Source organism: Pogona vitticeps, chromosome 12 (assembly GCF_051106095.1).
Source record: "Pogona vitticeps strain Pit_001003342236 chromosome 12, PviZW2.1, whole genome shotgun sequence".
Classification (NCBI taxonomy): Eukaryota; Metazoa; Chordata; class Lepidosauria; order Squamata; family Agamidae; genus Pogona; species Pogona vitticeps.
Window position 1 is genome coordinate 6,854,702 of NC_135794.1, and position 23,062 is coordinate 6,877,763.

Sequence of the window (23,062 nt, forward strand, 5' to 3'; positions counted from 1 at the left end):
AACAGCTGTAAGTCCACCATAGGAATCGGGTCAATAATTTTTAAGAACAGGGAGGCAGAACAATGAACTCTCCTCTTTCCTTAGAAACCCAGCCTGTTTTAATTTAATGTACACATCACCTTTCCGCCAAAACAAATAATGTCATTCGGGATGACTATGAACAGCAAAATTATGATCTGCTCCAGAGAAAAAAGAACTGTAAGGCCGTTCCTGGATTCGCGCTGCCATCTGCTGGATTCAGAGCCAAAATATCAGTCTCCTGCAGCAAAGCTAGAATTACCGTCAAGTTGGAACTGACTTCTAGCAACCCTAAGAGAGCTTTCAAGGTTAAGTGAGAAATTTAAGGAGCGGTTTTACCAGTTCCACTCCCCCAGTGAGCTTCCATGGCTGAGTGGGGATTCGAACCCTGTTCTCCAGAGTCCTAGTCCGTCACTCTATCCGCTACACCATAGGGAGAATCCCTAGAATTAGGAACTGAAAAGTAACAGAGAGAAGCATGATTTATTTCTGTTGCAGAAAACGTGCATGATTCCACTGGGTGGGAGGAGAAGCTGGTGGGACAAGGACAACTGGGTGACAGAATATTATAAAAAAAGAGTCACCTCCGTCGAGGTCATTTAAATAGGCAGAGTTGTTAAAATAACAGAGATAAAATAGCCATTTTGAAGGCTTTTTTAAAAAATGGGCTGATCCAAGTGCAACCCATCCATTGCACATACCCCCCCGCGCTCCGGCGTCCCCAAATTGAGCCCCTGCTGCAAGTAAAAAGAGAACAGGAGCCAGGTGCAAAATCAAAATGCACTGTAATCATCTTCACAGTATCCTGTAAAAAGTGGCTCTGCCCGGATCCCGCGCCTGCAACAGAGAAGAAGGAAAGGAAAGCTAGAAGCTTTTATTCCATTATGCATTTTTTTAAAAAAGTTCTGCTTTGTAAATATATTGCTATCTCAGTGCTTTAGAATGCAACAGACAGAATCCTGTTAGCCTAAATTACGCCCTGCAACTCCAGTGATGTCATCAGTCCCTGCCTCCCATTCACCACTGTCAGGTCTCTAGGGATCCCCTTCATCCCAGGAAGCCTTTGGGAACCACAGAACAGGGTGGAGAATGATTTAAAGCTAGTTAAAAAAAACCATTTCTGGTCCTGTGGGAGAGCTGGGATTGGGGGCAACAATTGTCCAGCTTTAAATAATTCCTCACCCTGTTCGGCAGTTCCCGGCGTCTTCTTGGGATGAAAGGGACCTCTAGAGATGCCCAAAACCTTAAAGAATGTGTGTGGATGTAGTTTTGAATAACAAAGGACAGGGAACACCTATCACATTGTACCTGTATATCTATTATATCTATATATTGTATTTATTGTATTTATTGTTGTAAGCTGCCCAGAGACCTTACAACAATAGTGTGGGCAGCATATCCATATTTTTCGCTCCATAAGACGCACCTTTCCATAAGACGCACCAATTTTTTAGGAGAAGAAAACAGGAAAATATAATCTGTTTTCTTCGCTCCATAAGATGCACAGACTTTCCACCACCACCACCACCCCGTTTTGTGGGAAAAAAGTGCGTCTTATGGTGCGAAAAATACGGTAAGTTAAATGAATAAATATAAATATCTATAGCTAAGCTATTTGGATAGCTCAGTGGTTTAGCTGTGGGAGTTCAATTCTCCCATGGTGTGCCTCCAGAGAAAAGAGCCAGCCTGAGTAGCCTTGGGCCAGCTGCACAGTCCCAGGGCGCCCCCTAGAGGAAGGGAATGGGAAGCCAGAGTATTCCCCACCTAGAAAACATTAAAAAGGGTCACCGTAAGCCAGAATCGACTTGATGAGGCATGATGATGATTATTAGGTATTGGCAGACTGTCACAGACTTCTGGAAACATCTGTAGACATCACGGTCCTTGTGTCCAGTCCAAGGAGTGACCAGGAGGGTCACAAAAAGTATAATCACCTGAGTAGGGTGCATCGGAAGTCTCTTAGCCTCGTGTATGCATCTTGCAGGCTCCTAACCGTTTGGTTGCTCCATAATCTCTCAGCTACAGCTCCGGCTCTAGGCCTGAAAGAAATGCAAGCCACGTTATTTAGTGTACTAAAGAGGACTATACAGCGCACATCCTTAAGAGTATTCCAAATAAAAAGATGATGACCCTTAGTGCATGTACTGGATTTGAATTTTTTTTTTTTACATTAGCTATTATAGACTTCCCACAAAATAGATTTAAAATATCTAAAACTGAATAGCTCTCATGTTAAAATAATCTGGAACACTGTCTTCTTAAGTAAATTGACATATTATCACAGGATGTAAAGGTACACTTCAATTTCATAAGCAATTAGCAATATCTGTGGGGGGATCAGAAAGTAAGAAATGGACCATATCCTTTTCCGTTTTATTAGCTGTGGCAGAAATGTGTATTTTTTTTAAAAAAAGAATAGAATTTGAAACTTTTAAAAATCTTTTAAAAAATTTAATGTACCAATTTAAATACAAGATGCTTCAGTATGAAAACACCACCCTTGGTAATCAAAACAGAAAAAGTATTTATATTATTTAAAATATTTTCAGGCTGTCTTTCGTGGTAGAAAATTCCTCTCACAGTGGGACTCCCAATAGAATGGAACAATAAACATCAGGATCAAAGGAAATTTTAATAATAAGTAATAACCAGAACTTGGGAATGTGAATTTTACTGGTAATATGTTAATATTAGATCATTAATGTGCCCCCTTCGTCCTGCAGACGAATAACATGGCAAAATAAACTTACAAAAGACAGCGTGCCCTCAGATGCTTCCATTCAAGCCAACAGTCAATTCATTAATTCATTTGTGGCAACATTAAATTTTTTAAAAAATAATTACCGTATTTTTCGCACCATAAGACGCACTTTTTTCCCACAAAACAGGGGGGTGGAAAGTCTGTGCGTCTTATGGAGCGAAGAAAACAGATTATATTTTCCTGTTTTCTTCTCCTAAAAAATTGGTGCGTCTTATGGAAAGGTGCATCTTATGGAGCGAAAAATACGGTAATTACCAGAAGTATCCACTAAAAATTAAAATAATAAGAAGTGGTAAGTGTCGTTCAAAACAAAAAAAAATCTTGGTATTTAACAATGAAAGTAGCAAATGTCAAAGTCCTTGTAAACAATTTAAAACCATCTGGGGCAATAAATTACTTTTTAATGTATTATTTCTAAGCTCTGTTAATGATTAATACTACCATCTGGCCACATAATAGGTCCTAGGATGCTTCTGAAGGAGGGCAAGGCCCAACAAAGCAGCATTTGGTTACAAGCTAAATATTTATTCACCATGTTAATATTTATTCCCGTACAGCTGAAGACAGAGCACCTTCCCCCAGTCTTATCTTCAGAACAACCCTCGTGGTGCTGGTTAGGTTAAAAGTGATGGCCTGCCCCAGTGTCATCCAGTGGAGTAGATGTTCAACCACATCACCACAATGACTCTGTGTTTTTGGGAGAGGCGGATGCTACTCTGGCTGGGAATGCTAGGCTTTGAGTCCAACGTGCCTGGAGGAGATCAGGTCGGGCTGCTGAATTCACCCCAGTCAGTAGAGGTCTCTGATAGATCTCTGCTCGCCGTCTGGAGATCATAGAATCCTAGAATGATTGAGTTGGAAGGGGCCTTGAAGGCCATTAAGTCCAACCCCCTGCTCAGTGCAGCAATCCAAATCAAAGCAGAGAGGACAGAGGGCTGACCGGTTATCTCTTGAATAACTAGAAGTGCCTGCAATTGAACCTGAGATCTTGGGCATGAAAACCAGACGCTCCATCACTAACCTAGGCATCCATTCTTCCACTGCTCTGTCCTAGTTCTGATCACTAGAGCTGCTCCATCTTCACCCTGGATAAACTTGGAAGAGAAAGGAGCTCAAGACCTACTCTTTCCCAACAAGGAGCAGCTGGATTAGCGTAGCAACCAACGCTCTTACCAGAGTCTTGGGGTCAAGTTCGTCGCATCTACATATTCACCCCACATACAAGCTTCTCCACCAATCACCAGATCTTTCTGCTCCGGGCTGCCTGTAAGGAAAAGACGTCCTGTTTAACCAACTAGGTTCTTACAAGGTCTCCTTCACTCCTGCAGTTACAGAAGCAGGAAGAATAAACAATGCTACATGCAAAGTAAACGGAAAGATGCTTGTGGGCAGTAGGACTTTAATTAATACACACGCTTCGAAATAAATATTCAGGCATTCAATAGTTGAAAAAGTTATTTTTCTGGAAGCAACTATACTACTTTTCACTGAGCTGGCTGGGGTTTCTGGTCCAAAAAACATAACATTTCTAAGCTGTGCAATGAACTGAACTTCATTATGGTTACAGGAAATCTTATGACGATGAATATTTGTTGAGGGAAACAAGGCAACATTGAAGTGTAAAACTCCAGTCAACGGAACGGGACAAGCCAGCCACTTATGGCTCGGGGAATTTCCTCCCGAGTTCAATATAAACATTGCAACGTACAGGAAAAGAACACACTCAGAACGCAAGTGCAGGCGCCAAAATAACTCAGGCGTGACTCCTTTGGGAAGTCACACGGGTTGTTAAGGCTGGAACATGGTTGCCCACTCTTTCTCCGCAGAAGTTCCAGCTGGCCAAGTGGACCAGCCCTGTGACTCCTCCCAGCATTATGCTTCTAAGTGTTCCCGACAGCCTATTCCAACCTGTTGCCCTCCAGAATATCTTGAACTTCAGCATCCATTAGACCCAGCCACCATGGCTGATTGTCAAGCATGCTGGGAACTGTAGTCCAAAATATCTGGAGGGCACAAGGGGCAGGCCCCCTATTATACCTAAACTTGAGCATGTGCAAGAGAAACAGGTGTATTTTCATCCCACCTCTTCTTCCACTGTTTCTCATATGGCAAACTGTAATACTGTAAGCACCTTGGGGGAGGGATCTATGCATCTGAACTTTTGTAATATGTCATGCACGCTTAGCCTTCCCCCTGCCCACATTTTTAATCATGCCACTTAATTCAAACATGATTAATTCAAACACAATGATTAGCAAAGGTTAATTCCAAAGCTACAAGCTCCTGGCCACAAGGTTCTAGAACGAGGGGAAGGCAAATCAATAAGAAAGGCACACCTTCAAAAGCCAGAGGCTCCACCTGATAAATCGCCATCCAATCCTGCCCGTAAGAGATACGGTTAAGATACCATGGAGCAGAGAGCAGGGCCCGGTAGCCAGCTTTGGTGACGTGGGCGGTTTCTTCTTGATAAGGCCCAGCGTTCTCTTTCCACACATGGACGACGGTCTCGGGTTTCAACTGACCAGGAGAGAAAATGAACAGGAGATAGGAGTCTACGGAAGGGCCTTGCTTATAAGACAGCACCGTGGCAGTGGTTGATAATCCGATGGCTCTCCAGTTACCAGAAGCCATAATGGTTACGGCTGCAATCTTTCCCACAGCTTTGCTTCCTGTTGATCAGCAACAGCATGTATGCACACATAGATATGCAGGTGTGCAGACTTTATACAAATGTAATGGGTCTAACCACTGTACATGTATGGTTGACGACTGGTTTCCATATTGTCTCGTCTGCAGAAATGAACAGTGGAGACTGTCCATTCCTGTGTTTTCCACTGTGTCTACAGTCAGCCAAGTTACTATATAAGGTAAGTGTCAGTCAGAATTCTGTGCGACTGGGCTAAACGGGAAACAGATAGGGACTGATCCCAGACAATATGAGATTTAGATAGGGCTAACAGGGTCCAAAACAACAACAACAACCCCACAACCTTTTGTATAAAGCAAAAAAGTTATAGTTGAACTTATATCCTGAAAAGCACAGAAATTCAGAAAAAAAATCAACTCATCACACTTAAAACACTGGCATACCGATGTTCTCTTTGCACCTTAACTTTTTCACCACGTAAAGACAAGAGGCAAGTTTCGCTTTTTAGTTCCCTAAAGAATCAAAGCCTTTGTTTGCCTGGGACCCGACCCGTTCAAGACAGCGAACTAAATCTACTGCTAGTCCTAGCTAGTGAAGACACATTGCATTAATTGCTGGATTGTGAACCAACAAGTAAATTTAAGATTAAGAGCCTATTCTAAGAGGATTTTGGTCCATGAGCATTCCTTCACCCAGATACAGGTCAACTGCACTACTAGTAAAAACTATGTAAGTATGGATGCGGCTCTCTTGCAAATTTATTCTTGAGCTGTTGACAGTATTAAAGCCTGTGTTTCATTACAGCTCTTCCAGGCCACTAGTGATGCTCTCAATAGTCTGCGTTGATTAGTGAACGTATGTTGCAGTGTTTACTTAGGGAGGAAGTTAAGGTACAAAAGAGATCCACCATAGTTTGGCTCAAATTTTGAGGGGGAAATGGATGAGGCTTCTGGGTGTCAATGTGAGCTTCCGTAGCTTCTCCTACCTCCGCCACCCACTCACCCCAATAAAAAATAGAAGACTAATCACTAGCTGGGATGGCATGAAAAACAATGAACAGAAGAGAAGATGAAACAGGTCAGATTTACTGAAGAGTGAGGAAAGCACAGGAAGCAGCAAATCAACATGCAGTATCAAAAGTCTCCCACATCTCCCTGCTAGTAGAAAACTAGTATACCAGGAGAACTGACATACCCTTACCTCCTGTTTTATGTACTTTCTTTCTACACGTAGGCTCTTTCTCTTTTAAAAATCAAATTAAAAATACAGTGGTGCCTCGCTTAACGAGCGCACTGTTTAACGATGAATCCGCACAGCAATCTTTTTTCAGAATAGGGCAAACATCGCATTGCTTACTGATCTTCGCGTTGCAATGTTTTGGGAACAGCTGATCGGCAGTTCCAAAATGGCCGCCGGATGCCCAAAATGGCGCAGTGTTTTCGCGCCCTGCCCTCGCTTACCGAGGGCGCGAAAATGACGGCGCTATGGAGAAACTTCGCAGAACGGTCAGTTTAGGAGCCATAGGAATGCATTAAACTACGTTTAATGCGTTTCTATTGCGCTTTCCTTTCCGTATGTTTCCCCATAGCGACGGTTAATCCGGAACGGATTAACCTCGCTATGCGGGGCACCACTGTATGAGTCCCCCTTTGATTACCAACGGTGCTCAACACCTTTTTTTTCCTTGCTGAAATTTCACTGGGCATTGCTTATGTGCTCTCCTCTGGAACCACGAGGATTAGAAACTTGTTTTCCTTCTAATTTTCAAAAATTTCTAAAACATAATAACCCCTGGTGCTGCTTGTGCTCTTTGCTCCAAATGACACCACATTTCTAAAGTGCTCCTGCATGGTGTACAAGGAAAACTTCAAGATATAGCAAAAGGATAAAGAGGTAGCCAATGGAACAATCATGGGATAAAGCAGAGCTGGGACATCTTTCGCTGTCCAAATGTTTGTGACTACAACTCCCATAACTCACTTATGACTCGCCATGCTGGCTGGGCCTTTGGGAGTGAAATCCCAAAATGTCTAGAGGGCACATGTTCCCTGCCGGTGATATAATGCAAACCATGAGGGTGAGGTCAAAAGCCAACCCAAAGAGGCAAGATTCAGCAAACTGCAGTTTGCAGAGACACTCTTGGCTCAGCCCTACGGGTGGGGTGGGTAGAATACGGAGAAGAAACACAGTATTACAGCCCGTTGGCATCCTGGATTGAGGGCTTTCCATCGCTCAGCTGCTGGTTCACGGACAGAGAGTGAAGAGGGAGAAAAGGAAGGACAAGATTTAAGAAGGATTTCTATCCTGCCACCCATGAAGTAGTCCCAGAAATTTGGGGGAAGTAAGAAACAGCGTGAAAAATGGAGAGACCGTGCAGTGCAGTGGTTACAGGTTATCCTTGCGCATGGTATACTTGGATTCTAGCCTCTATTCTGCCACTGGCTGATCTCTGACCTCTCCTTTGGCCTACCTCGCACGACTGTTGCGAGAAACAGGAGGAGAGCTGTGTGTGCCTGCTACCTAGATCTCACTAGATGTGTAACTGATAGGAAAATAAACACATCTCGTGAGAGATGTCCTCACCTTCACTCCGTTATCAAACACTTCCTGCCAGACCACGTAACCCTTTCCATAGGAAGAGACTATATCCAGCAGCCTGGAGTGAAGAGAAGAACGGCTAAGGGTGAGGAGGAAGAGGAGGAAGAGGCCTTTCCCATCCCTCCCAGCTTTCCTGCTCTGTGGAAAATATACGTCGGCTTTCTCACTCCTCCCAGAGACAACTGAGAACCGTTCTGCCATGAGAGACAAGAGGAGGTTTTGTGGGAGCCTCGTGGAGGACCACGGCGTCTGAGGTACGGCCTGACTCAAGTTCAGCAGGGTGTGCTCCCTCAGAACGCGACGGATCCCACAAGGGTGGTCAACTCTGAATAAGGATGTTGGCCAAGTTTTTAGGTCCAAGGCTTAACTCTGAGTCTGTGGTCCCAAGTCCCTATTAAAAACAAGCTTTTTTCCCCCACAGAAGGGGGAAAAAAGAGGGTGGGGAGGGACGGGTGGTTCTGAGTTGAGTTTGAGTCCTTCAGAAAAGAAAACCCAAGTCAAGTCAGAGTTGAATCGCTTTTTACTAAAGAACTGTTTTTGTTTTTAATGTGTCATCAAAGCCGCATCTGATCTGACTTATTGCAACTCAAAACAGGTTTTTCATGGTATGTGAGATACTTAAAGAGTGGTTTTACTTGTTCCATGTCACCCCGTACTAATGAGTTTCCATGGTTGAGCAGGGCTGTTTTATTTACGGAAAGTGTGTTCCCTTGGGACTTCTAGTCTAGGGGTGGGAATCCTATGGCCCTCCAGTGACCCAAATGTGAACACTCCACATCCAAGGGGACCTCAACAACCCCCTCAAAAAATGATTTTTAAAATTATTTGAAAATAAATTCAAGTCAAAAAGTTTCCTTGTGGTCTCTGGAGGGGAGATTGCCCATTTTAGTTCTAGATATTTGATGCTCTTTTATAGATATATATATATATTTTGCAATGAATACAAAACAGGAGGGTTCTAAGGATTGTATGCTACAGAGAGAAGGTACACCAACATGCAAACAAAATTGGCATTTCTTGGTGCCTTAGAGTGGAGAATCCCTTTTCCTTCAAGATGCTTTAGATTTCAGGTTCCAAATATCCCAGCCAGCATGCCTATGGTGAGGGATTCTAATGTAAAACATCTGGAGTGCCAAAGATTCCATACCTTTAAAGATAAATCTCTTTGAGATTTAAAGAGCTGGTGGGAGAATAAACAACTCTGGAAATTAACTGGTTTCTATCTATCTATCTATCTATCTATCTATCTATCTATCTATCTATCTATCTATCTATCTATCTATCTATCTGTCTGTCTGTCTGTCTGTCTGTCTGTCTGTCTGTCTGTCTGTCTGTCTGTCTACAACCATAATATAATATAATATAATATAATATAATATAATATAATATAATATAATATAATATAATATAATATAATATAATATAATATAATATAATATAATATAATATAATGAAATGTAATGTAATGTAATACAAAGGCCACATTTCCTTGGTTAGAGTAAAATAAGAGAAAACCCTTTGGCATAAGTCATTTATCAGTAGCCAACCATCCAACTCTTGGGGCTTTAATACAGAGAGCACTGCCTGGGGGGGATGGAAGTTTTCTGATGTTTCAAGGTAGCTCTTCGGTCAGCTGGGGATCATGGGCATTGTAGTCCAGAGAGATGTAAGGGACCCAGTTGGGGAAGACCACCCTACACATCCACCCCAAACAAGCTTATGCAAGTGCTTCCCCCCCCCCTTTTACCTCTGGATGTAGAAGGACTCCAGTTTGGTGTAGTCTTTGCCAAACCCCATTTTCGTCATGAACGCCTGGATCTCTGGGTTAGACTTCCTGCATAGGAGAGATCCAAGCCAGATCTAAGGAGAAGCAGAGTCTGCCTCCCACCCAAGGCTCCAATGTCCTGGCCCACACACATATAATCTATATGCCATTATCATGAATTACACAAAGCAGAATCCCTGACATTAGGCCTTTAAAGAAGAGCAAGATTCTGGCCTTCAAAGTTACAGGGTGAAAGCTGAAAGACAGGGACCAAGTCACGTCTATTAGTCACTGAAAGATAGTAGCCAGTATCCTGTTGACAATTTACATGGGTGTAAGTGAAATCACGTTAAGCCGTAGTGAAGAATTGCCACAACTTAAGGGGGCATTGCTAACATTCCTGGTCGTGAGCCCGGTGGTGCAATGGGCACACAACCAGGAACTTGGACTGACATTTCATTAATTAGCAACAATTCACTTCCACATGTGTAAATTGCCAGTAGGATTCTGGCTGATAACACTGATTAGGGTTTTCTGCACTTCTGAGGATGGGGAGGATTTATTTCCTTTCTTTTTAAAAGATTCCTTATCTCTCATCCAAAGCACTGGACATTTTTGGAATTTTTTTCCCCAATCCAAACAAAGAGAAACTTTTCCAAGCTCTGATTTTGCTTCCCTGCCAATATTAACTAACTTCCTGCCCTCCCATGGGCTGTTGGGAGTCTCCCTCCCCACATATTCCCCATTTCCCCACCCCAAAATCCCTCCACGAGACGAAGACCAACCAACACGTGAAGTCGACCTCATCGCCTCCCAGGTGGACGTAGAAATCTGGGAACACCGCACTCACTTCCCCAAAGAACTTGGTCATGAACTGGTAGGTTGTATTGAGGATCGGATTGACTGGCCCGTAGGTTCCGGAGGGCTTTGGGCCAGCATAGCAAGGAGTCAGCAAGCCTGGGGTACCTGAGATCGAGACACAAACCGATGCACAAAAAAAAGAGGCAGTCGTAGGGTTAGGCTCAAGGAAAAATGGGACCAGCAAACCAACCAAGAGGACAGACAGTGGCACGAGAGAAGCCACATACAGCCCACACTCTCTCGGTCATTGTGAGCGTACTCGGATCCTTACCTGGACCCCAAGACCGAGTATGGCCCGGGGTGTCAAATTCAGAAATCACTCTGATCCCACGAAGCCGGGCGTGCTCGATCACCCTCTTGACGTCACTCGAGGTGTACACGTGGGTGGCGGAGTTGTAAGCACCCTGGGAAAGGCATAATGACGTAGGTGTCTACTTGATGGTAACCAAGGATGGGGACTCAAGTCGTGGGACACACTGAGAAGTCATACTTAAGTCACACTGGGACTCAGTGTGGGACTCGGAATCCACCCAGTCCTCCCTTTTTTCCTGGGGAACAAAAGCTTATTTTTAATAGGGACTTGGACTTGGGACTTGGGACCAAAGACTGGGACTTGGGACTTGGAACCAAAGACGGGGACTTGGGACCAAAGGCCAGGACTTGGGACTTGGTACAAAAGACTTGGACTTGGGACCAAAGACGGGGACTTGGGACTTGGACTCAAAGACTTGCCAGCATCCCTGTGCCCGGATTATATTACCAACAAGGTAAGAGTCAAAAGTGTCTGCTTAGAAGGCAAGGGTGGAAAGCCTCTTTCAACTTGACAGCCAAAGCCAGTTTCAGAGAAGACCTCGGAGGGCGGGGCGTCGCATTCCAGTGACCGGCAGGGCAAGCTCCCTGCTTTCCTACAAAGATGCTGGAATGAATCTAGGTGGGGAAACTGCACACTGATGTTCTTGGGAACGGCATTCCAGAAGTGGGTGGCTCCAAAGATAAAATGCTAAGGCTAGAAATACCAGCATATTTTATGTTGGTATGCACGTTTTAAGCTAGGATGCTTTTCCTGCCAGTAATGTCAGCCTCAGGAGAGGAATTTCAGATTATCAGAAGGGGGAAACACTGTTGAAAAGCTGGTTCTGGGGAACGGGGCGTGGCTGGGAGCCCAGGAGGGCTGGATTCGGCCCCAAGGCCTGAGGTTCCTCACCTTTCTATATAGGCAACACTCACATTTGACCAAAAAAAATATCTTCATCAAGGAATATTTGATTACGACAGACAGTATATCAACTGAAGTAGTAGCTGGATAGGATTTATAGTAGCAACATATAACTGGCATGCAGCTCCCAGCGACCTTCCTAGAGATCAGGCAGAGCGCATTGGCTTCTGCTACATATGCACGGCATGTCTAACATGACAGGATGGATGCGTGCATGGCCCTGTGGCTCCAATCAAGATTAAAGCATTGCACTGGAGCTTGGAGGCCAAATCCACAAGGCTCACAGGTCCAAAATGCTTTGGATTATACCTAGCGCCAAGGACCCCTAGAAAGAGTTTTGTGTGTGTGTGTGTGTGTGTGTGTGTGTGTGTGTGTGTCTGAGGGGTGGGAGGTAAGACTTACCTTCCCGCTGAGCTCTGGGAACACCATGCTCTCATACGGAAAGGAGGGATCATCCACAATGTGCCAATGGAACACATTGAGTTTGTTGTACGCCATGGCATCCTGGGGAACGAGAGAGAAGGGTTCAGGTTAAAGTCAACTTTCCCCAGTTATGAGAAACTCATCAGCAACCATTGCTGGGAAAAGACGTCAGTTCGCAGTGTTCAGCTAGAGGGTCTAAAAAATCAAGCTATGTTCAGCCAGCCTTCTGCATGATGAAACGCAAGGTGTCTTCCCCACCTACTAAACCGTGCCCTTGATTATCCTTCTGCACTGCAACTCGGTGTTCCAGACAGAGAGAAAGAGAGAGAGAAAGAGAGAATTTTTATCCCTGTGTTTGTGTCTGAGAGACAGAAAAAAGAGAGGAGGAGGAGAGAGGAGGAGGGCATTATGCATCTGTGTATGTGAAATGCATTTCTTCTCTTTTCTTTTCTATGCCACCTTTCTCCCCATAAGGCACCCAAGGCAGCTCACAAAAAATGAAAGCCATGCAACAATCACACATTTTTAAATGTCGTGAAAAACTATACTAAAAAGCAATGAAACGTTTATCCATGTTAACACCGCAAACCAAACACAATTTTTCAAACATTAAAAATATATATATCTCCCAGGCCAATTATCCCGTCATTCCTGAGGCTCCAACCCACCTTCCTTATTGCTTAAAAGCCTATGGAACAGCTGTGCCACTGAACAGCCAAACTGCCCCGAACCACAATTTGTGCCCATCTCTATTTCCCACCCTTGGTTTCGATTCCCCCTCTGTTCCAGGCTCAGGCGTCCATCCTGCAGTGTGAATGGCAACTCAAATGGCACCACCCAATCCCCAAGGTGAGAGAACGGCCCTGAGACAGATTTCCATACCAGCGTCTCCAGAATGGCTTTCAAAGGCAAGTAGTGGCGAGACGTGTCAAGCAGCAGACCTCGGTGAGGAAACCGGGGGAAGTCGACCACGTCCGTCTTGTTTATATTCAGCTAGGCAGGAGACAAAGACAAAGTGGGATCAGGAGGGAGGTCAACCGTGTGGTGGTCCTCAAACCTGGGCCACCCAGATCTTTTGGACTCCAACTCCCAGAAGCCCCAGCCAGCAAAGCCAATGGTCAGCGACCCGGGAGTCAAAGTCCAAAACCTCTGGAGGGCTAAAGACTGAGAACGGCTATAAGAACAGGTTAAACGACATGGACATTTGAAGCCTACAAGGACCTTCAATGGTGGGAGGCTTGAAGTTGGCTTCCTGATTTGGTAAGAGATGTCAAAGCCAAACACAACCATGCCATGTTTCGGATGGTACAGTGTTTACGCTGGTGAAGTCTTCCCAAAATTTGCTTTCCTCCATAAGACAGTCTACATCCGCACACCTTAAAAGCAGCTGTGGAACTGCACAGAAGCCCTTGAGAGCTCCTAAACCACACGGTCACAGTCTTTCCACCCCAACCTAGGCAATGTTCACCCCACGAGATAATACCCTGTTTCCCCGAAAATAAGACCTAGCCTGAAAATAAGCCCTAGTGGGATTTTTTCAGGATGCTCGTCATACAAGCCCTACCCCAAAAAATAAGCCCCAGTTAAGTCAAACCCTGCCCTCCACCCTTGTGCAGCAACCAGAAGATGACATAACTGTATTTGAATAAATGTAGATTGTTATACATGAAAAATTAAAAAATTAAACATCCCCTGAAAATAAGCCCTAAAGCTTTTTTTGGAGCAAAATTTAATATAAGACCCTGTCTTATTTTCGGGGAAACACGGTATATGAGGGCTCTCACTGTTCCCACAGTGCAACACCAACGCACCCACGTGTGTCTGTCAACGGTACTGTAGCAGAGCAGGAATTCAAGATTTTTGCTTAGCAGGGAAAGCAACATCACGGACCAGACCCTCCTCATTCCTATCTGCAGGATATCTGCCACTTGAATTTTTTTCGGACAACAACTCCCACAATCTTTTATCATTGGCAATACAGGCTGGGGGTTCTGGGAGTTGTAGTCCAAACCATCTGGGGGGTTTCCAGAGGTTTGCCACCCTTACTACCTGAACTTTGTTGAAATCCTCACGACAGTGACTGGATTTCCCAACAACAGTTGCATCATTATAACATACTCTTCCTGTACTCTAACGTGTGTTGGGGTTCGCTTGGTCTTGAATGGGCAATGAAGACCCCTTAGCTTTACAAAAGAACTGTTCCTCAAGGAGATCACAACTGAGCAAAGCGATCTGTGTGTGGCTGTGGAGACAGTCAAGGTCACCCCCTGCGCTTTAAATTTTTCTCTGCACATACTCACTGCCCCAACGTCATCTCTCCAGGCGAGCTGACTGAAGGTCTCTAACCCTGTAGAAGAAGTCAGAATCCCACTCAGTGTAAAAAGAAAAACAATAAGCAAACATGGATGCACAGTCAGAAGTAGGAGAAACAACTCAGACGAATCCGCCTTACCCCGGAGAGCTCCCCAGACAGTATCCGCCACCAGCCACATCCGCTCATCCGACACAGACAGCTTATCTAAAAGAGCACAGTACAAAAAAAAGGAGTGGAAATTATTTATATTATTTATTTATTTAAAATATGTTTACTCTGCCTTTCTCCTTAAAAAGGACCCAAGGTGGTTTACATCACCGAAAGACAATATTTAAAGCTGAAAACAATGAGTATAAAAAGGCAGCTTACATCATTAGAAAAACCATATGTAAAGCTAAAAACAATATGTATTAAAAAGAAACAGATACCAGTCTGAGAAATGGTAAACACAAGCAATACTAAAAACACAGTCAAAGCAGTAAGCATAACCATCCATCTAAAAATCCCACTCAGGCAGCCAGTCACCGAGGGAAAGCCTGCCTGAAGAGAAAGGGCTTTTATCTGCTTGCGGAAGGACAGCAAAGATGGGGCCAGCTGGGCCTCCAGTGGGAGGGAGTTCCAGAGTCTGGGAGCAGCCAAAGAGAAGGCCCTCTCCCGTGTTCCCACCAAATGCATCTGTGAAGGTGGCAGGAAGGAAAGAAAGGCCTCTCTGGACAATCTTAACACCTGAGCAGTGGGAGACACAATCTTTAAGCTAGCTGGGGTCCCAAAATGTTTAAGCCTTTACGGGTTAACACCAGCACTTTGAATTGTGCCCAGAAACAGGACAATTAAATCAGGAGATTTAATTGCAATACATCTTAGGTCAACTGGTCTGGATTGTTTAATCTACAATTTAGGCTACAAAAAGGTTACTAATAGGATGTCAGCATATGTGCTCATCCATGCTGGCTGTGCAGGGTGGGAATCCCCTCCTCTTCCATGGCAAATTTTTAAAAAATGGCCCCATGTTTCTGGATTTGACTTCCCCCTTGCTTTTTTCTACTAACCTGGAGGAGGGACAGACTGGTTTGCTTTACATACACACCCCTACCAGCCAGCCTGCATTAATTCTATGTTGGTTGCAAAGCTGGAGACTCATGGTTGTTGTGGTTTTTTTGGGTGCTTTGGCTGTGTTCTGAAGGTTGTTCTTCCTAACATTTCGCCAGTCTCTGTGGCCGGCATCTTCAGAGGACAGGAGTAGCACTCTGTGCTCTGGTGTAGTTTGTTTGGGAGTTGAGTATTTATGGCTGTGGGATCAGCTTTTGTCCTTTTCAAGAGAGGGGGTGATTATGGTGATCAGTGTGTTTTTGTGGTGAGTGTATTGTTGTGATAATATCTGTCACTGTGATTGATATGTGTCATTAGCTGATCTTTTGTGTGTAGTGATCACTGGTCCTTGTGGCTAGGAACAGTTCGGTGACCTATTGCACGCTGTATTTTTCAGTGCTGGGAGCCACAACAACCATTAGATCCCGGCTGTGAAAGCCTTCGCGAACACACTGAAGACTCTCTTTTCTCGGCCACTAGCCTATTCGTAGCCCCCTCCCCAAAGGAAAGGTTTCCCATCTCTGGATTGTAGCCCACCCAGCATTCAAACCGGGATGCCCACTCAAAGCTTGTCTGAAGAGGGTCCCGCTGCTCCAAACACCACATGCACCCCTGAGTCACCCCTTCTCTTACAGTTCTCGCGGGAGTTCAGGGAGGGGTAACCATCGCAGTCCGGCTCGGTGACGGAGACGAGAAGCTCGGCGCATGAAGGGCCGTTCGGGTGCCCGTTCTCTGCAAAGAGCAAAGTGAACATTAGGAAGAGACACAAAATGGACCAAGGGAGCCCTTATCCAAAACTCAAGTGCTCCTCTCCTCACCACGGCGCTTCCACCCCTCAGTTCTGTTCATCCCACAGTTCACCTTCACAGGGGTTGTTGTGCTCTTTAAAGAACACAACAACTAGGGACCTTCCTGCCCCCCCCCCCCATCCTCCATCCCACGGTTTCTTGATCTTTTCCATTCCAAATATTTGGTGAGGGCTGGTGGTTTGAAGGAGAGGTGGGCTATTCGTATTCGAATATGAATTGCGGCAGCACAGCTGGAGGGGTCAGCTGCACAGGGAGGTGGGGAAGTGCAGTCCGGATGGGCGTGATGATGAGGAGGACAATGCCGCTGTCTGTCTGTCTGTCTGTCTCTCTGTCTGTCTGTCTGTCTATCGATCTATATCTATCTATCTATCTATCTATCTATCTATCTGTCTGTCTGTCTGTCTGTCTGTCTATCTATCTATCTATCTATCTTTCTTGAGCTTATATGCCGCCCATTTAGACATAGTCTACTCTGGGCGGCTCACGAAACGCAGAATAAAAATAATTAATATAAAACAACAATTTACAACATTTACCCAAAACAAAATCGATAAAGATAGAGAAAAAGAGAAAGTTACGTAGTGCCTGGAGGGAAGGCCTGTCTATATAACCAGGTCTTGAGCTGGTTTTTGAAAGTGCCCAGCGAGGGGGCCAGACGAATCTCGGGGGGGGAGGGGGGAGAGCGTGTTCCAGAGCCTGGGAGCCACTGCCGAGAAGGTCCGGTGTCTTGTTGTTTTTCCTGGGCCTCCCTCGGCGTTAGGCTCCTCAGTCGCCCCTCCTGGCTAGATTGGGTGATACGAGTAGATCTAGGCGGGAGGAGGCATTCCGCCAAGTATTGAGGTCCCAAACCATTCCCAGGGATACTGGAGGCGAGTCTAATAAGGCAGTAAGTCAGAATTGACTTGTTGGCACATGATCATTATTATAAAACGAGAACTGCAAAGAACAAGGGAAGAAAGACGTTTGACAGCAAAAACGTTCCATCTCACAGAAGTGAAGGGAAACATCTCTTTGCTACCATGAATTCTGCAAGGGAAGACAGTCCAGTCACTTGATGTGCATCCCTTTCTTATTAGCCATACAAACTCATTACCGGACTTCGGTTTAAAAAAAAAATCCCTCACAGCTGTGATGTCTGCAGCTACAGTAGAGCAATCCAAATCACGCTGCTCAAGGTTATAATTTTGCAATTAGCAGGAAGCCATTCACAACAACAGTTGTATATGCAATCACGGGCTGCATTCAAAGAGATAAACCCTTGCTTATCTGTTATGTCTATTTATTAAATTCAGCTTCCCATACATATATTCAGCAACCATTACCAACACAGCTTCACGCATGTGTGTGTGTGTGTGGGTACGTAAGCCTAAGGAAATGCCTACAGCACCGAAAAGGTCACAGACTTCGGCTCTGCAGACCCACATGGGAAAATCACTGCTGGATAGCTCAGTGGTTTAGGCATCTGGCTATGGATCCAGAGGCTGGGAGTTCAATACTTCACTGTATCTCCCTGGCAGGGGCTGGACTCAATGATCCACAGGGCTCCTTCCAGCTCTGCAGTTCTGAAATGATGATGATGATGATGATGATGATGATGATGATGATGATGATGATGATGATGATGATGATGATGATGATGATTATAGAGCACTGGTCCCCAACCTTGGCCCTCCAGATGTTCTTGGACTTCAACTCCCAGAAATCCTGGCCAGCAGAGGTGCTGGTGAAGGCTTCTGGGAGTTGTAGTCCAAGAACATCTGGAGGCCCAAGGTTGGGGACCACTGTTATAGAGCATACCCATGCCCAAAGACTCTAAAAGTCAACATCTTCCAAAACAAAGGCACAGCCCACCTGCCCCCCTAGCCTGTATTTCCCTCCATGACCTCCAGGCAAAGAAATGAGTAAGCTTTCATGAAAGGAAGGGCAGAATCAGACTCTGAAAAGTCACTTTTCTAAACTAGCCAGGAGAAACAGGTTTCTCAGCCTCTGGGCGGAATAGCAACAGGCCTCCACTGGCCTCACCAAGACTGCAACGTCAGACAAAAGGCTGCAAAGTCTCTCTGTGTATCTACAGGGCAAGAAAGCTGTGAACGTATGATCTGAGAAGGGTGGAATGAGGAACGACAAATAAGCTTAGCTGAAGCCTTGTCACTGAACCTTCCTGGTGCAGCCTTTGTCCTCTGCTGTTCCTCCAGTGTCTGTAAACACTTTGCAGGCAAAGATCTACCTAGTTTTGCCTACACAGCTGTGCAAAGTGCCAAGGCCACTTATAAGGTCATAGACATTATATCCGTTTTTCTTGTTTTCCCGCCGCAGACAGCAGCCGAAAGCGTGTGGAAGTTATATTTTTCTTTGGACTACAACTCCCCAAATTCCGCTGTCAGCATGGCAGCCTGAAAAAGGTTACTCTGCTAAGCTGTGCAACAAGTGTTGCTTGAAAGGACTAATAAAGATATTTCACAACAACCTTGGGCTAGTCTCACCGGAAGCGCTTTGCAAACCAAGGGAAATTTTGAACAGACTTTTTAACCCTCTGTGCACATTTACCCAGAAGCCCCACTGAAGTCACGGAGTGGGGCTTATTCCTAATGAAATGTGTACAGCATTGCACTCATGCGGCACCGCCCCATATCTGCCTATTCCAGTGTAAGTATCTTTGCAGCCCTGATTCAGCCACTGTGATCGGTGCAAACCTACATCTATTTATTAGCTGCATTTATAACCTGACCTTTCTCTAGTAAAATCCACGTATCACTTTCCTCTGCTCCACTTGGTCACTCTCAGATGCCCTGAAGCATCTTGAGAACAAGCAGGTTTGAATTAGTGTAAAGTTTCATGAACTGTTCATCACATGCGCAGAGGGTTGTCTTAGTTGCATGGATCCACATCCATGTTTGGCAGGAGAGGGCCACAGAAGAACAGAAATGATGAAGGTACAAACATTTATCTTAAGCGTGGTCATTTACCCAACCATATTCGGGAGATGGGAAGGGCAGCCTAGTATAGATAAGCAGATTCGTGCAGGTATTATATTAGAAAGCCATAGTCCAAACATGTAGGAGATAAAGAGTTCAAGCTTTAGATGAGCGGTTTCCAACCTTGGGTAACCCAGGTGTTCTTGGACCGCAATTCCCAGAAACCTCGGCCACCATGGTTGGTGCTAAAGGCTTCTGGGAACTGCAGTCCAAGAACACCTGGGTTAACCCAAGGTTGGGAACCACTACTCTAGGTGCATTTAAGTGAACTTCACCTAGGACTTGAATTCTTTATCGCTTATATTTCATTTGGGTTATGAGTTTAGCAATCAGGAGTAATCAGAAGGCATAGAAATACAGCACAACATAGAAATACAACCTATGAAATTCTAGTAGAAGAATATATCGCATCAAGTCTCTAAGGAGCAGTCACGTAATGAACAAGAGGTCTGGGTTTGAATCCCCACTCAGTCATAGAAACTTAAGGGGTGGGTGGGGGACTGGTAAAACTACTCCTTAAATACAGTATCTCACTTAAATTGAAAGCCCTGACAGAGTAGTTGTAAGTTGGTTCCGACTTGCAGGTAGATAACCTGCAAAGACATGCAGGACAATGTACATTAAACTGCTTTATACCAATGGAGATTAAACCTTCCAGGCCAAACCTTCATACAGAAACGCTCAGCACCTAACAGGGAGCCCCCCCCCCAATAAAGAACAAAAAAAAAGGAAAGGAAAAGAAAAAAGGAAGAGGTGCAACTTTTGAGTACGTGTAGAAGGAATTTGCTTCATCACTTCTCCATTCTGGATTCCAAAGCGGAGGAAGCAGCGATGATGACACTTCCATGCGGGAGGGGAGCATCTCTCTCGCTCTCTCTCTATCTATCTGTCTATCTGTCTGTCTGTCTCCTTAAAAAGGACTCAAGGCGGCTTACAACAATTAAAAGACAATATTTAAAACTAAAAACAGCAAAGAGACAAATATCAAGAAGGGGAAAAAATGAATTAAATCTCTATACATTGTGTGTCTTTTCCCTTTCGAACGGAAGGGCGCCCCCCCCCCCTCGACCCTCTTCTCCGGCTTTTTTCTCACCCGGCTCCCGGCGCCCGGGAGGGAAGAGGATCCCCCAGTAGCGCCGGAACGCCTCGTCCAGCACCGCGCAGCCGGGACCCACCGCCGAGGCGTTCGCGTAGGCGAACCGGAACCGCCGGGAGCTCAGCCGGCAGCCGCCCTCGGGAGCCGAGCTCAGGAGCTGCGGCTGGGGCCACACCGCGCTGCCGGCGCCCGCCCAGAGGAGGAAGAGGAGCCAAGCCCGCAGCCGCCGCCCCGCCATCGCTCGGGGAAAGCATAGGCAGACACAGCGGGCGCGCTTCTGCCGCTCGTCACATGGCACCGCAGCCCGGAGTCAGGTGACCATGGCAGCTGACACAATGCCCAGCCCCGCAGCTCACGTGGCGGCGGCTGCCGCTGGGCCTGCCGGTGGGGGGGGGGAGGTTGGGTTGGGGAGTTGTGAGCATCGCCTGACACGGGAAATGGACGGACCCGTGCATAAGCACGGGAAAGGCCGCTTGCACAAACCACAATTCCCAGAAAATTGGGTGCGGGACGCTGGGAGTTGTAGTGTGTGTGTGTGTGTGTGTGTGTATATGTATATGTATATGTATAAAATATACTGTATACACACATACATACATACATACATGTGACAAACCCAGACCTACTGGGATCTATCACACAGTTACTAAGCTGCCACCAACCATTCCCTATAATAAGTCACACAGACCAGGGATGGATTTTTAAACAATAAAAGAATAAGGTTTATTTTAAATACAAACAGGGTAAATAAAACAATCAGGTGAATAAAATAAAGTAACGTGGCTTATTCTCACACACACAAGCATACAGTTTGGTTCACCTAGAACCTTTAACTTAAAGCACAGACCCTGAACCCATCAGTTCTGGCTAACCCACAGACACCTGAACTTATCAGGTTGGTACTCTGACACACAGTAGTACCCTGTCAGACACCCAGACTCCCACAACAGCTTCTTCTCCCCAGCTGCTGCTTCGTCCCAACCCAGTGTCTCACAGTCTGTCTCAGCATCTCCCTCTCACACACAGGCATCACAGATTTATACAGTACAGCCCCTCCTCCTGATGTCCCGCCTTCCACTCCCCATAGGATGGAACTTTCCCTCCAAACCCATGACAGACAGGTAACATCAGTGCTGTTATGTAACACCTCCCCTCTTTAAAAGTTGTTTTGTAGGGGGAAAGCTAAAAGTGCTTTTCACCAAAAAAACAACCTGCATAAAATACACAACAACATTTATACATACCATATAATACTTACATATACTTACACTCCAAGTTAAACATAGCAAATAGGCATTTCAAACATTTACCATATGCATTACATCAATTTTACCTTTATTAATACAAACCAATTCAAAAACAGGTACATTAACTTTTTGTTCACAATATATACACATAGTCCATGTTCTTTCGCCGTCTTCATTCTTCAGGTCTTCTTGATAAGGCGTCAGCAACACAGTTCACTGACCCTCTGACCACCTTCACTTCAAAGTCATAGTCCTGTAAGTTCAAAGCCCACCTCATAAGTTTGCTATTGTGGGTTTTCATTGTCTTTAACCATTGCAATGGTGAATGGTCAGTACACAGAATAAAATGTCTTCCCCAGATGTAAGGCTTGGCCTTCTGGATCGCGTAGACTATGGCCAAACACTCCTTCTCCACGGTTGCCAAATGTCTCTCACCTTTTTGGAGTTTCCTACTCAGGTAGGACACTGGATGCTGGTCACCATTCTCATCCTCCTGGCACAGAACTGCTCCTACCCCGCTGTTAGACGCATCGGTGTAGATGATGAACTCCCGGTTGAAGTCTGGAGCACGCAGGACAGGATAGTTGATTAACGCCTCCTTCAACCTCTGGAACGCCGCCTCACAGTCGCTGGTCCACAGGATGCGGTCATCAGCCTTCTTCCTCGTCAGATCGGTCAGCGGAGCCGCAATCTCGCTAAACCTCGGGATGAACTTTCTGTAGTAGCCCACCAACCCAAGAAATGATTTGACTTTTTTCTTGGTGTTGGGTCTAGGCCAATCACGAACAGCTTCTATTTTGGCCTCCAGGGGTTTTATCATTCCTCCCCCTACCATGTGACCCAAGTATTTTATTTCTGGGCTACCCAGCTGACACTTGCTGGCCTTTACTGTTAGCCCTGCTGCACTTAACCTCTGCAGCACTAACTCCAGGTGTAACAGGTGATCTTCCCAGGTATTACTGAAGATCCCTATGTCGTCAATGTAGGCCACTGTAAAGTCACTGAGCCCTGCCAAGGTCTGGTCCATCAGCCTTTGGAATGTGGCTGGTGCATTTCTGAGACCAAAGCTCAGGACTCGAAACTCATAGAGACCAAAAGGGCTGCAAAAGGCAGTCTTTTCTTGATCCCTGGGATCAATTCTTAATTGCCAATATCCCTTTACCAGGTCCAATGATGAGATGAACCGACAACCCCCTATGGTTTCAATCAGGTTGTCTAGCCTGGGCATTGGGTAGGCATCAGG

The 23,062-nt window shown here is 45.4% G+C and overlaps 1 protein-coding gene across 1 annotated transcript; it reads right to left on the minus strand.

Moving 5' to 3' along the window:
• Nucleotides 1-482: 482 nt before the first annotated feature.
• On the minus strand, nucleotides 483-20,866 carry HEXA (hexosaminidase subunit alpha). Its single transcript, XM_072981536.2, has 14 exons — nucleotides 20,570-20,866; nucleotides 16,326-16,424; nucleotides 14,742-14,807; nucleotides 14,590-14,636; nucleotides 13,172-13,282; nucleotides 12,269-12,370; nucleotides 10,922-11,054; nucleotides 10,575-10,755; nucleotides 9,772-9,858; nucleotides 8,010-8,082; nucleotides 5,116-5,296; nucleotides 3,953-4,043; nucleotides 1,953-2,057; nucleotides 483-855 (listed from the first exon to the last, which is right to left on the minus strand). The coding sequence occupies exons 1-14, from the start codon at nucleotides 20,808-20,810 to the stop codon at nucleotides 792-794; spliced, it is 1,581 nt and encodes a 526-aa protein (XP_072837637.2). The 5' UTR covers nucleotides 20,811-20,866; the 3' UTR covers nucleotides 483-791.
• Between the last annotated feature and the right edge of the window lie 2,196 nt (nucleotides 20,867-23,062).

What these genes read in the sequence shown, in the direction of transcription:
- HEXA (XM_072981536.2), bottom strand. Translation starts at nt 20,810, where the DNA reads ATGGCGGGGCGGCGGCTGCGGGCTTGGCTCCTCTTCCTCCTCTGGGCG. An exon ending in TCCCGGGCGCCGGGAGCCGG is followed by an intron (nt 16,425 to 20,569) that starts GTGAGAAAAAAG and finishes TGCTCTTTGCAG; the next exon opens with AGAACGGGCACCCGAACGGC. An exon ending in CCTGAACTCCCGCGAGAACT is followed by an intron (nt 14,808 to 16,325) that starts GTAAGAGAAGGG and finishes GTGCTCTTTTAG; the next exon opens with ATAAGCTGTCTGTGTCGGAT.